The 15722-nt window shown below is 40.3% G+C and overlaps 1 protein-coding gene across 5 annotated transcripts in view; it reads right to left on the bottom strand.

Moving 5' to 3' along the window:
- The window catches only part of Sik2 (salt inducible kinase 2), a 109471-nt gene that overhangs the window by 23451 nt on the left and 70298 nt on the right, over positions 1–15722 (bottom strand). For all 5 annotated transcript variants that reach the window (XR_012910024.1, XM_075965924.1, XM_075965923.1 and 2 more), the window contains exons 5-8: positions 4441–4565; positions 3918–4041; positions 2299–2519; positions 417–569 (exon numbers count right to left, since the gene is read on the bottom strand). Coding sequence is in view for 4 of the 5 variants with exons in the window: in XM_075965924.1 (XP_075822039.1) it covers positions 417–569; positions 2299–2519; positions 3918–4041; positions 4441–4565 (623 nt within the window). In the remaining variant the exon portion in view is untranslated. The remainder of the gene's footprint in view (positions 1–416; positions 570–2298; positions 2520–3917; positions 4042–4440; positions 4566–15722) is intronic.

The raw sequence follows: 15722 nt of genomic DNA, 5'->3' as shown, positions 1-15722 counted from the left end.
TTTTGCTTCTACCGAACAGCTCTGAGAAACATGGTGGCATTCCATACATTCAAACTCCCAGAGCACCTAGTAACAGCAGCTTGCACATGGTCAATCTGCAATAAAATTCTGTTAAATGAACTGAAAGTACAGGCTAGTTATATTATTTCTCAAGATTAGCAAATGATTAAATGATAACACATCTCTTAAAGAAAAGGACTGAAAATAAAGTTAATCCTTAGAAGCAGGAAGGTGCTAAAAGTTTTGAGAACCTAGTGAATGACAGTGGTTGAAACTTTCTAGAAAAATACTTCAGAAGATGAGATCGAAGAAAAAAAAAAGATGAGATCCTAACCTTTTGTACCAAATGATGAAAAATGTGTCCAACATAAAAAGCCTCATGCACAGCTGAGACTAATGACTCCATGGGTCGTTACCTTGGCAACTGTTTGTTCCGCAATGGTGCTAGGCCGGCGCTGGCGGCCATCAAGTCTCTGCTCCACGGGAAAACTGCTCCTATGTGATTTCAGACGTTCCACCAACAAGAAATAAATGGCAGCAAAGTGATTATAGCTCTTGTTTTGCAAAGACTGAAAGAGAAAACAGGTGCTGAAAGCATAGAACTATAAAAACCAACCAGGGGGTCGTTACCTTCTTAAAAGGGAGGGTAAGCTATGTGTCCTGAAAATAAAATCACAAAGCCCCCCCTTGCTCTCGTTTTCTAAGAAGTGAGGAACAGCCCTTGACATGTGCTCCTGCTGCCATGACGTTTAGCTTAAGGGTGAGCCCTCTCAGATTTACTCACATGAATTTCCACAATAATTTTGGCTTGAGATTTTAGATCTGTATTTTCATTCACTTAATTTTGGATACTAAGGCACTTAAAAAAAATCCAGTGACAAAGTATACCTCACAACAAACCCCTTTCTAGACTTTAGACAGGAAGGCGTACATTCAGGTCTCTAGTATTGCTCAATCAATGGTGACATCTTTAAGCAACTATCTGGGTCCTTTTTATTTTAGGATCCATTCATGTTCCTGCATTAGGAGAAAAATGCCATCAATGCCCCATGTAGACATCCATCTCCCAGCACTAGGTTTAAGACTGGTCAGCACCCTGTGCCCCAAAGTCCTAACTCTGTAACTTCAGGCAAAGATCCAATCACTGAAAACTCTGAAGTGAATGAACCAAGTTTTTTCTGAGCTTGCTGGTGATTATTCTGGGCTGGAGAATGACATCTGGATGCTAGATGGAGAGACACTGTGTCTACGTACTTAGGTAATATTTTCCTTGTTTTTGCAGTCCCACCCTTTGGAAACCTTGAAAATAAACTTGCTTCCCAAATTTTTCACATCTCTGGCTTGCCAGCTTTTCTGGGATGCCAATCCAACAGAGAAACTTCTCTTGGCTTCTAATCCCACCTGACAATCCATGTGGGTGCTGTTTGGGGGTAACAGATCCAGGAAATCCTCAGGGAAACACCCTACAGAAGCTACTATCCAGGATCTACTCCATGGATAAGCATGGGAAAACATCACTGAGTGCACAAGGCACAAAGTGAGACAAGAAACAGTCTCCATAAAAGCACTGTTCTGCTTTGGGGGAGGGGCTGTTGTGCAGGTCCTGTGTATGCTTTGTATGTTCTACAAGCATGCTAACTATTAGATAGGAAAGAAAAGCCAAGAGGAAATTTCCAGGTTCAAAGCTTTCTTCGTTCTATAACCATTAATGTTTCTAAATCATAACTTCACTTGCTTCTGCCTGTTTAGTTTCTCTGGTTCTCCTAAACCCCACTGGCTTCCTTTAATCTAATGTTTTCCTTTTGGTTCTTGGTTCAACTCAGTCTTGTTCCATATATATATATACATTTGTAGTCCATATTAACTAGTTTAATACCAATATGGAACTTCATATTTCACTTTAGAAAAACCTTGTATTCTTTGGAGATAGGGTCTCACTATGTACCTCTGACTGTCCTTGAACTCATAGAGACCTGCCTGCCTCAGAGTGCTGGGATTAAAGGTGTACAACATCATGTTCAGCTTACATTCTATTTTTAAGCTTCAGACTTGGCCTTTTCCAAATCCTCTAAAAATTCTTTTCTTAGACTTTTTGGCAGAGGGTGAAGGAAGGGTTTAGAGATTCAGTAACAGCAATTATAATCAGACTCTATGTAATCATCTGGGTACCCTGGGCAGTACATTCAGGCACTGGGGATGGATGTGCTAAAACTCGGAAGACAGGTATGAGCATAAAGCTTCAGGAGGCAAATGCCGATCAACCTTCAAACATCTCTAGACATATCTCCATCACTTTACCTCAATAGTCTTCTGCTGATCAATTCCAAGGCTGTGCATCAATCGCAGAACCTGTTCATTAAATTCTCCAATGGATGGCTCATTTTCTTGTTCTTGTGGATAGAGAATAGGTCTCTGTACAGGAACTTCTATGAGCATCCACTTGTGCTCCTTGATTTGAGCTATGCTTAGCCGTTTGGAAGGATCTAGGACCAACATCCTTCTAATAAGGTGTTCACAATCTGTGGAAAACACAATGTTAAAAAGTTGCATAGATTACCTCCAGGCATACTAGCACGGCCCATGTGATTTTGCACAACAATGCTAATTTTCGAATCCTTCACTGGAAAGCAGGACAAATGAGCAAATGAATGCATGTGGGATAGACTGGTCAAGCTCAGATGCTAAACAAATACTTTAACACACGTGAGTATAAGTCTCTATGTACTACAAGAGCCTTCCAAGCGCATTTTTAAAAAAAAATATTTATTTATTTATTTATTATGTATACAATATTCTGTCTGTGTGTATGCCTGATGGCCAGAAGAGGGCACCAGACCCCATTACAGATGGTTGTGAGCCACCATGTGGTGGCTGGGAATTGAACTCAGGACCCTTGGAAGAGCGGGCAATGCTCTTAACCCCTGAGCCAGCTCTCCAGCCCTTCCGAGCGCATTTTATCTAGTCACACTCAGGAAAAACAAGGCTAAGCTGCATTCTCGGAGCAGGGATTATGAACTGATCCTCAGTAGTATCAAGGCATGTTCAGTAAAGGCAGCTGGGAGAGTATCGTGCTTTTTCCAGTGAGCTGCTGCTTTTCTCATCAGTGTTGCCAAGGACCATGGATGCAGCTCTGATTCTGATTACATTATGTACACTGCAGCTGCAGCTATGAGTAACCGCAAGCTCTTCACCACCCTCCTCCAACTCAGATTCCTGCCACTCACATCTCTCACGCCCTGTGCTACGTGCTTTGTGCAGAATAGTTTCATCATCCTCGCAACACCTCTAGGGAAGGAATTACTGTCAACTCCACTTCACTGATGAGCCAAACTGCCCGGTTAGGTGAGTAGTGAACTCAGGATTCCAACCAGGTAGTCTGTCGCCAGAGCCTATGTGATCTTGCCTTCCCAAGAGCATTAATTACATCTATTGTTTCAGGAATATGAGATAAGGATGAAAACTAAAACCACAACTAAGGAGTAAATCAAACTGTTGTCCCTTTGACAGACCAAAACAAGACAGGTAGGGATCATGGCATTTCAACTGAATTTACCAACGTTCTACCAGTTGACTTTGAATTTAAAAACATTTCATTCTGCAGATATATTTCATATATAGAGTAAAATGGTTATAAGCCTGTATCTATGGAGTCTAAAATAAACTGGGCCATTTATAGACCTAAGCTGAATGGGAAGACTTGCTGCTCTTAATCTGGGTAGCTTCTGTTCTCAGTTACAAGGAGGAAGGCTGGAATTTGTCTTGTCTACATAGAGGCTGTTGAAGAGCTCCATGGCTTTTAAAATGACTAAGTCATTTTATCTGGCACCCAAACTCTCAGCAGGGAAACTAACTTTGGCTAGAACTTCATACAGCACAAATTCTGTAACACACGACCAATATGATGAACAGCTTGTTACCTTCTGACATGAAATATGGAATCCGGAATCTTCCTTCCAAAACTCTCTGCCTCAAAATAGGGAGAGTTGGTCCGTCAAAAGGTAGAGCTCCACAGACAAGGACATAAAGAACAACTCCCATGCTCTAGGGAAGAAAACGATGCAGTCGCTTTCAGAGAGAACATCAAACACTCATTTCCCACATACTGCCACAGCTCTTAAAATCACATGGACTGACGGCTTCCTCTCCGAAGTTCCCCTCTCACCTCCTGTGGTGAGAGTAAGCATAATAATACCCAATGATCTGAACTTGGTTATTTTGCTTGCCATATTACTTCATGTCATTGCTGATATTAGAATGATAACACTTGTCTCTAGAATTTCTTTCCTAGGGACCCACTTCCAGATGCTCTGACTAATTACAGTCCACTGGATGGGGAGAATATAAAATCTTATTCATCTGTTGAGTACCAGGAGTTTCTAAGATAGGTCAGAGTATCAATTATCATGATAGATACATTAACATGTCAAAATAAAGCCATACCCATATGTCCAGCTGTGGCCCTTCATATTGCTGCCCTTCAAAGACCTCTGGGGCTGCATAAGGGGGGCTGCCACACCATGTTGCCAGCAGTTCACCAGTTTTAAAGAAATTTCCAAAACCGAAATCTATTGGGATGGAAATAAATGTTACTTTCATTTCTGCTCTCAAACTACACTGCATTTCTCAGTAATTAATTTTATAATTTGGGACCACTATGGTCATAATATATAAAGATGAGGATGACATCTATCTTGTACTATTCCCCTAGTAACTACCACAATGATAAACTAACAATAAATGAACACTGCTGAATGAATGCATATATGCTGAGTTTTCTATTCAAACAGAACATGTGAAAGATAGAAAATTACTTTAAACCGTGGTTCTTGATGTTTTGACACAGGATCTCACTGTGTGGCCTGGGCTAGCTTTGAACTCATCAGTTTCCTGCCTTGGCCTCTCAAGTGCTGGGCTTACCTATAGACGTGAGTCAACAAACCCAGTTCTTAAACCATGCGCCCCCCCCCCCCTTTTTTTCTGAAAGTTCTATTTGTGTGGATTTGATTATTGTAGAATGTAAGTTACTTGGTTACTTGATGATTACTTTTTATTCTGTATAGTCTATAAGAGGTTAAATGAGTGTTGGGTGGTGGTGGCACACACTTTTAATCCCAGCACTTGGGAGGCAGGTGAATCTCTGTAAGTTCAAAGCCAGCCTGGTCTACAGGGTGAGTTCCTGGACAGCCAGAGCTACATGGAGAAACCCTGTCTCGAAAAACCAAAGGAGGTGAATGAGTAGAACCCAATTAAGTAATAACATATACCAGTTTTGAGTCAACCAAGAATTATAAATACTAATTCTTTAAATGTTGATTCATACATCCTACTATAGGCAGATATACACCTGACTATCTCGTTAACAAATGATAGCATATGGCCTAGTCACAAGTCACCCATCACCACTGTCACTTATGTTCATTTCTGGATACAGTGGCATTATACTTCAAAATAATTGCTAATCTTAGTCACACTGAATCTATAATTTTCATATCCAGAATGCACTCTGCAAACACTGTACTCATAGTCTTCAATATGCACATGCATACAAGTTTTCAGTGTACATTGTCTTAGATGTATGTTTGCCCTTTCGTTAAGACTCAAGAAACGAATTCCTACTGTTGTACAAGTTAGGCTCACACTCTCTTGTGCTTTGAATCCTTAAACTGAGAGGATCTGGCTCTCCACTAGTACGTGCACAATACTGCATGCACAGGGAGCTTAAGCAAAGACTCAAAGAGTGGATCCAGTCTCCACTGTCAGACAGACTGGCTTTGGGAACAGGGTCAGCACCTGTGAACCTTAGTTTTCCCACCTGCAAAGTTGCAATCATAAACATGCCCAGATGGCAGCTGTTATGCGGGACCAATGTGCTAACATAAACTCCTGCTTTGTGCCTTAAGACAACACACATTAGTAACTTGGGGAAAATAGTCTCTCAGCCTGCTGACCTAAGAACAGGTAGGCAGCAGGCACAGTAATGACTGTAACCATCTCATCTCTGCTTCATGGAAGAGAAAAACAACTACAAAATTAAGGAGAACTAGAACTGACTTACAGTTTATCTCTTTCTAACTCTAGTGCCATAGGAAAGGTTTTTACTTCTCTGAAGCTTACGTTTCCAAATCTATACCAGTGAGAATAATCAACCTGCCCAGATAAAATACAGTGAAGATGAATGATTAACGATGTAAAATGCCCAGAACACAGATGTGAAATGTCAGTGCTGCTTCTGTGAGACCACTGTTACCATTACTGCCTTCGGGAGAAAGAGGTCACACGGAACTACACAGAAGTAGAAAAGCCAGCAGGAGCATAAGGCCCAGGAGAGAAAAGATGGTGCATCTGGGAAAAAGCCTCAGCCCATGCCTGTGGGGTATATGAGGACATAGGAGGTCAGGGGTGCCAACCACATCTATCTTTACAATGTAACACCACCCCAGAGATCTTTGTCTTCTTTATCTGAACTCAATGACTAGCTACTCCTGCCACCGGATCACTCATGCATAGAGATGTTTCTAATCTTTTAGAAAAACTACTCTAGGATGAGTTAAGAATTAGATATTCAGGTCTACTTTAAAGAGGAAAATATTAATTTCCTATAGAAGAGATACAACCAACTCTGAAATGGAAGACTGATTGCAGAACCTGAAGTAGGCACAGGGATGTGTGCATTTTAAACCACAATAGCAAGATGAGTTCTTCGGTCTATGTAAACTGAAGATACTTTCCAAGCAGCATGGTAAAAGTTTCAATGTCTTAAAGAGTCAATGGAATTTCTGAACAACCAGGTGAATTGAACTCTGTGGAGGGAGGACACAAGCCTGTTAGGAAGACAGCCTGGCATGTAGCCTTGAGGTCACTCATTGGTACATTTCTTAGTAAGACAGCAAGAACTGAGGAGGAATCACTGTGAGTAGGGTAGCTCTGTCCAATCTAATCGTACATATCTGGGCAGAGAAAGCATCCTGTTCCATTACAAAAAGGTGGTACTTTATGGACACTTATGTATTCGATTCTGTAGAACAATCAGAGCCATACTGAATGGCAGCCAAACTCACTAAATTGTCACAGAACCATAACTGCCCACATCCGAGAACCTTTACCAGAGCACTTCTAAAATTACATTTGTGATAACCTGGTAAGTGTTTTAACAGTTAAGTAGAAAAAGCACTAATGCCACTGAGACATACTGTGTACTGAGCAAATGGCAGCGAGGGCCTCATGCATGCAAGGAAAGCTACAGGTGCAGCCCAAGTCTTTACACCTTTTAAAGGGGCTTTATCAAGCATGTCATGTGGTAATCTAAGCTCTGTGAGGAGTCTATAGTAAAGCAATGTAAAAGACTGATTTCAAGAGAAAGTTAAGCACTTGTGAGAGATGACGTGGCTGGCTATGACACTGGAGACATGGACCAGAAAACCAGGTTTAACAACACCTTTACATCTTTCCATGACACAGTGATCGTAGCGATTTGTGACCAAGTTAATAACTGTCAGGTTAAAGAAATGGCAATGAAAAGCATTTTAAAAGGCCATTTATATTTCTTCATAGAAATTTGGATAATTTTCTTCATTCACAGCCTATAGCTTTCTGTAAATGGCATACAGTAAACGAGTAAGGAGTGAGCATGTAGATGAAATAGGAATATTCAGGATTTCTGATTACCATTTACTAAGACAGAATTGACTATACAACTGGCCTTCAGTATCTCTGGGGGACTGGTACCCACAGTGGGTACCAAAATCTAGATGTTCAGACCCCTTATATGAAATGGGGCAATATTTGCATACAACCCCCACACATCCTCCTACATACTTTAAATCATATCTGGATTACGTACGAAACCTAATAATCTAAATAGTTGCTTAGTGTATAATGACAAAACCAACAAAACCAAAAAACAAGGCTGCACAAGTTTAGTAGAGATGCAACCTTCCTGGACCTATCGACATAGTACCCATGGGCAGTATTTCCAATTGTGCTTCATTAAATCCCAGGATGTGGGAAGCACAGATCCTTGTCTCTTCACTATACACATGAATGCTGTATGTGTGTTGTTAGCCACTGGACAAAGCCCAGAGCAAAGTCTCAAAACAACTCAGAATAGTTACAGACCCCATCATCTCCAACTTTGGGCAAGGATCAGGGAAACAATCAGTTGGACACTCCTTTCTTTAATCTAGACTTAGGTTTCAGGCCATGTTGGATGAGAAAATTAAACGGGGAAATGTTTCCTTTCGAGCATGGCCTCATTTCTACTTTTAAAATTTCATTTAAAAATATTTGCTTGTTTATGTATGTGTGGAGGCATGTGCCTGCCATGGCCCACATGTGAAAACCTGTTGGGATCAGTTCTTTCCTTCTACCATGGGATTCCAGGGATTCAACTCAGGTCATGAGTCTTGTCAGCAAACCCCATTACCCATGGGGAGCCATCTTGCTGGTCCTAAATCTCACTTTTAAATTGCCAAATACTGAATAATACATATTTATGGACTATAAAGTGATATTCTGGTATGATTGCATTGTCCAATGGTCAAATCTCACAAGTTAAGTCTACTACCTCATTGATTACAATTCCCTGCTACAGAGATGTTTATTTATCACACTGCTGTGCACTCACTGTTGTAAACACCTGACTCTGAGCTACAATAGAATGCTGCTGTTATTTATTCTGATATTCCAACTGTTCCAACCTGCTTCATTTAACATTTTTTTTATAAAGTTAGTTTTAAGTACTCCTGTATCTTCGGACACCAGAAGATTACCCAAGTTCATCTTGTATCTTCTTTGCCCAAACCCTTACTACCACTACTTCTCCAAGATACTATGGTTCTTTTTGTTGAGTAATAAACCTAGATTAGGCCCTAGATCTGTACACTGATATGCTAAGTATCATCAGTTACAACTGAGTAGAACTGCATTCAAATACAGGTCAGGTGTGCTTGTTTAAACTGTTCCATCAAAGCCCTAAGTATGCCACTAGGCAGAGTTTAATATAACTTAAAATTGGAGGTAAGACTGCCCAAAATCCAGATCAATCTTTACCACTAAACAGAAAAGAAGGATTTTAAATTCATTTCTGTGCCAGGCAATGCTGACCTACTGGGTCTTTTATCAGCACCTTACCATGTGAATGAGAAGTTAGAATGTTTACAGAGCTCTATCTTAATTCACACTTACATTCATTTTCGGAAGCTATATTCATTCTAAGAGTGCATGATGGAGCTGGGCGGTGGCAGCGGCAGTGCATGCTGGGTAGCACTGGCTGCACTTGGGAGGCAGAGACAGCCAGATCTCTGTGAGTTAGAAGCCAATCTGGTCTACAGAGTGAGCTCCAGAACAGCCATGATTATACAGTCCTGTCTCTAAAAACCAATAAAGAGTGCATGATGGGCTATGCAGACAACCCTGTCCTTGTTATGTCAAGATGATGCATGTTTTCCTCCCTGTGACACTAAGGCATGTACTCTGAAGTTTTACTCTCACAATAGCTTCAAGATTTCCCAGTATAGCCACACTCACTCATTTGGTTTATATATGGTTTCAGTATTTATAAAAGATAGGGTTTGGGCTAGAATCTTTAACCAGAGTTAAGTCACTAACACTCTTGGGTCTCAAACCAGGCCTCAAAAGCCGAGTCACAGAACTGTCTCGAATGTAACCAGTTATCACACATTAGGGCTAGTAGTGACTTCTGCCCTGTGTTCTGAAAGATAACTGACCTTTATCGTTCTGATAACAAAAACCACCATTACTGTCATCATAAATAACATGAATTACCAATGCCCAAGCACCATTAGCGAAAGACCAGTGTTTTAGGCACAAAAGAGCCAGATAAAGAGTAAACCAGCTGTTGTTGATTACTGCGTAATGGAAACACCAAGCACAGGAGTGACTTCTGTTGTTTGTTACAGCAGTATGCAGCTGGGAACTGCTACAATGCAAATTTTGATTGAGCAGGGCCCGAGCTTCTGTCCCCCTGGCCAGCTCGGAAGGGTCACCACGAGTTTGAGCATCAAGGAACAGACAACTAACTGTTGGTCAATATTTACTGTCGCAAAATAATAATTACCAAACATTCAGGCTTTTTTTGTAATTAAGAATTTGTTCAGTAATCTTTTTTTCAATCTTTAAGTACTCCATAAGTCATTTATTTTTTTTTAAATCTTTACTTTAAGCTAAGGAAAAGTAAGTAATTTCTATAAACCACAACTCGGGCAGTTTTTAATCTCTTTGTGTTATAATGTCTATTTTAAAATTTTACAAAAATCCTTTGATGAGGAGGCTCTGTGGGAAAAGATGCCCGATGCCACCTTATGCCCTAAGTTCAATTTCTACGACCCATGTGGTGGGAGTTGAGAACTGACTCTCCCAAGTTGTCCTTTGACCTCCACACTGGCACACTTACCCTTCCCTTCCAATATACAACATACAACACATACACACATACCAATCAATATGATTTTAAAAATTAAAAATAATTATCTTGCTGAGAAGCAGATGGCCTAAGGGTTAAATTTAACCTTTCTTAAATGACCAATAGAATTAGGCTATCTAGCCTGATGAAAGGGAACACATTTGTAATTATCTCTGTAGGAGCGAAGACAACAATCAGAAGGAAATGAACACTGACAAATGAAAGGTAGAGAGTGACAGGCCAACCCATGCACAAACTGAAAACGCATTAGCCAACACTGACTTCAATGCAAATTTTGTTGCCCAACAGCAAGAAAAAGCTTGCTGCTTTGTTTATCTCCAAACATCAATCACTCTGTCTAACAGGAGGGCACCAGAGCTGGGATGAAATGTTATCCTCAGACCAGTATGATCATCTAGAACCATTGAACTGTGCCCAATCAGGGAGTCCAAGAGCTAAGAAACAAAGAAATGATCATCCTTAGCCTTAGTGGAGACAAGATGGAAGGTACAGAAATAATGGAGGCCTAGAGCACTCCTCCACAGTCCCAGCTTTAGAAACTGAGCTGGAAAGCAGGACTGATTGATGGACGTATGGCATCAGGCTTTCATATGCAAGGCCACTTGCCAGTTTTAAACAATGCCAATAGTAATTGGAAGGTCAGTAAGTATTTCTTAATAATTTCCTTTTTCACCTCCATCCGTTCTAATTTCTAGGGCAGAAGACTGAAACTGTATACACAGAAACCTTATCACAAAGTCTTCTAGTAAGTGAAAAGCTGTAGAAGCAATGGCAGAGGTGACAGGCTACCAGTCAAGTCAGAAAAGAAATGTTTTTGAGCTAAAGATAAGTGACTTCTGATACACAGGTCATACTAATCTAGCTAATTCTATATTACTAATTACATTTAAGGTTTTGCTCAGAGGGAATGTTGTATCAGACAAATACTTTCAAATGCAAGTGATGTACTTTCTGTGTTCCTTTATTATCGGCATTGACAAGGCTCTAGGCCAGTGGACTTTATTTTATGTGCTGAAGGAGGTTATTTGGCCATCAAAGTTTTACAGCTTTATTTTAATGGAATCAATTATGTCTCAAATGCAAGCAGCAGCCTCCTTTTACTGAGTGCTTACTTGGTGCCAAGAAATTTAACCAACAATTTATTTTGCAAACACTTGAACAGGACCATGTACCCTGGTCTTAAGTACTCTGCAAATATTAATTCAAGTAACAACCACTATGAGATATGAACTTGTGCCATTCCCCCTTTACAGATAAGGAAACTGAGAACGGGGGTGGGGCGGGTAGTGAGAAAATGTCTCCAGGTCAGTAAGCCAGTAAGCTGCACGCCAGGATTCATTCTCAAGTGGCCTGTTTATTACCTACTATACGGAATTGCCTCCTGTTCTTAAGTAATTATTAATCTCTATACACTGTTCCTGAAAAGCATAATAATTTCCAGTTAACAGAACAGAAGCCCTGGCCTGGAGAGGTTAACTAACCTAGCCAAGGTGACAGATTCAGATGGCATCACCAGAGTTTGTATTGGCATTGCCTGTTACCAACCTCAGGACCCAAGTACTGATAAGTCCTAAAAGTCTCTGAATTATGGTAATTAAAAAAGATGTATTTTTATTATTTTAAACTATTGTGCATATGTACATGTATGTGTACAGAGTCCAGAAGAGTGTGCTGGACCTCTTGGAGCTGGTTACAGACAGTTGTAAGTCACTTTGTGGGTGCTGGGAACTGAACTTGCGTCCCTGGAAGAACATCATGAGCTCTTCACTGCTAAGCCATCTCTCTAGCTCTGAGTTGTAGTTATTTTCTGAAAACTTCCTCTAAGTAACTAATATATTTGAATCACAGGTATTATTATGAAACTTTCAAAATGTGAAAGTTGGAGACTAAAACTAAAGATAACTTACTTTAATGCATTAAAAATCATTAGCCATGATGTCGAGGAAGGAGCAGTGCTGCGAGTACAGAATCCCTGAAATCCTGTTGCTCTGTTTCAGCCTTTCCCCTCAAATGCCCCAAGCTCCTATTTCATGAAGGGTGGAGGCCTCATGATTGGGACAACCCGAACAGAGCTGAGGGTGAACCCATGGTTCTGCACTGTTGAGTTATTATTACAGGAAGCATAAGCTAAAAATTAATCTCAGAGCCATGCTTCTGTATTTATGAAAACTAACCAAGATTTATACTTCAAGCTGTGCGGTGGTGGCTCATACCTTTAATTCCAGCACTTGGGAGGCAGAGGCAGGCAGATTCTGTGAGTTCAAGGCCAGCCTGGTCTACAGATGAGTTGCAGGACAGCCAAGGCTGTTAACACAGAGAAATCCTACCTTGAAAAATCAAAGGAGGGGGGGAATTCATACTTCAATTTCTGTCTTTTAAATATAGGCACATTTTAAATTAAAATTTGATTTTGATTTGCTCTTTGAACTTTAACACATGTGGCCTAAAAGATCACACTTAGCAAATTATAGAGATCTTAATAAGCAGAAGAAGCAGGGGAAAAGTTAATAAATTTAGCAATAATTCTGTCATTTTTTTCTTTTGATTTCTTTACATATAGTCCCACAGAACAAGTGTGGTACATTTCTTTAAAAGTCAAGAATTCCAAGATATCAAAGGATTATGTTCTTAAATGTAAGCAGGGCCATTAAAGCTGTAAGTTCTTTTGATAAAGAGCAATTATTGGGTGGGGGATTATTTAAAAGACAAGTTTCTAATTTGACCTATCCCTTCTGGCCCACCCAGCTCCTGCCAGTGATAGAGCAGTACATCTCAGCCCTTACCAGAGAAACTTTTCACAATAGAGAGTAATACAGAGGTCACCTCTGGTCCTCTGCAGAGGATAAGACTGCTGTGGTCCAGTCCTAAGTGAGACGTGTATACCACACCCCCTCCCCTCAAGGCTCAAGGATCATCCTGGAGGGGAGGGGATGTAAGAGCCAGAGGTAGTGAATCTCTGTAGCAAAACAGTACTTGCTGTTATACACATGAATTCACAGAGGCTATGGCTTCTTGCACAAGACCTGTACAGATCAAGCTGGCCAAAATCTCAGCATGTACAGGGGCGGGGACTCATGAAGTTCCACTCCCAGCAGCAAGAGCTATTCACAACTGATGGCTGCTGGGGAGGTAGAGACAGTTTTCTTCAGGGACATATAGCTCCTGAAAGGCTATCTTGTTCCAATAGAGGACCCCACGCACAAATAGCACTAGGTGGACACAGTAAGGGGGGCAACACATAACATTGGGAGGGAATGTGAGCGGTAGATTTGATCAAGATACATTATATGTATTATGAAATTCTTAAACAGTTACAACCCCTACAAATACTTGAGAGAAATTTGTTTAAAAAATATGTCTAAACTTTACACATGGAGTCCTTCATGATCTGTCCCAACCAACAACCTGACCAGTTCAGGTTCTTTCCTATCAGTTTTCACTGGTACTTGGCATAGCTCCCTAGCTGGGGCCTGTAGCTGCCTGAAGTAGTCTGGAGTTCTCAGACTGTGGAACACAAACCCACACAGGGATTCCACTTGATGACTGACACATGATGCCTGGAAAGAACAGAGGAGTGGCCAGAGATCTCTCTTGGAACTGTAGAGCTGCTGCTGATTACCTGTGCTGCCTCAGAAAGTTATCTGACCTTCTTGCATTTGGTTTTCCCATTAAAAAACAAGACAGGCAAACAAACAAAAATGCTGGTGATAGCTATGCGGCTTCCAAGTGTGCTGTGTAAATGAATGACTAAGAACTCAGCAGAGCACCTGAAAATAGCAAGGGCTTAATACAATGTTAATTGTCACTATCTGAACCAAAGGGAACAATTCTAGACACCTGACATTTTACCTATCTTCCATATAATTAAGAAAGCCTTGAAGCGTTCATATTTATTTAAAAGCAAAAATAAAAACAGCAAACCCCAACAAAATGCAAACTTAAATGCTGTATAACATTAGGCACACTGCACTGACCTACCTATATGTGAGGCAGTATTATAGTAAAAATAGACAAAAGTTTGTTATCACCTTGAGCAATAGTCTGTATTTCGTATTTACAAGGTTTTTTGAACACCTTGTAAATCTCAGGGTTCAAACTTAAAGTCTCAACACCTTCCCCTTTTCTGTACAGAGGGCTTTTCTGTAAAAGGTAATTTTAAGGCAGCTGATACTTTTAAGAAGAAAATGAAAAAAAATAATCCAGAAGAGAAGGCTGACAAAAATAAGTAAAATGAATGAGGCCAAACAGAAAGTCAAACAAACAAACAAATAAATAAAATAAAAGATGATGGGGGGGGGGCAGGAAATCCCAGAAATGAAAGTAGTAAACACATAAAAACTAAGATCTTAAACCAACAACCCCTTATGGAAACACTGTTACTATGTATTGCAATTTTATAACAAAAAGTTACAAATCAGAAGACACTCCTCCCCTTCACCAGTGCAGTTCCAGGACTATTCCATACACTAAATTTTCCTGTGTTCAGCTCTCATGCTTGCAAACCATCTCCATGCTATTGCCAGAGTTTGCTGATATGCAAAGTTAATTTTGTATTCTAATCCCACTTATCCATACTCTAAACTTCAATAGCTTTGATTCCCATTAATTATGAAATAGATGCTCAAATCTCTGACAAGACATTCAAGACCATTCCTACTCTGTCTCCTAAGCTGCTCCTCCTCTACTGCTCCCTTTGTGAATATGAAGCTAAGATCTTCATCCCAGTCTCCATCTGCCTGACTATGGTTTCTGCTTCTGCATTTCTGGCAAGCAGTTAACTCTTTCAGGCATAAATTCAAACACTTCCTAATCTGGGATGCTTCCCTGGCTCTTCAGGTTGACTGATGCTCCATCACTTAAGTTTCTGTCCAAGTTAGTACATAGTTAGACCCTTGCTACTTTTGTATGTGGTACAGGGGAACTGAATTCCAGGTTCTTGCATATGTCAAGCAAATGCTCTCTCGCTGAGCTCTATATATCCCCAGCTCTGTACATACTATTTTTCTGTATATGTACAACTGAAGGTATAATTGACAAAAAACTTCACACAATGTGAAATTTTGATATATGTATATGCTGTGAAATAATTTATACATATCCCATTATATTTAGCATAGCATAATGCCTGGCATATATTTTACCACATATGAGTGAGTTTTGACTATATGAATTAAGAAATTCATATTGTTAACTTTAATCCCAGAATTTGGGAGACAGAGGCTGGTAAATCTCTGTGAGTTCAAGGACAAACTGCTCTACATACTGAGTTCCAGACCAGCCA

The sequence above is a fragment of the Microtus pennsylvanicus genome, chromosome 3, assembly GCF_037038515.1.
Source record: "Microtus pennsylvanicus isolate mMicPen1 chromosome 3, mMicPen1.hap1, whole genome shotgun sequence".
NCBI classification, from domain to species: Eukaryota; Metazoa; Chordata; class Mammalia; order Rodentia; family Cricetidae; genus Microtus; species Microtus pennsylvanicus.
This window is presented reverse-complemented; position numbering and strand designations above follow the sequence as displayed.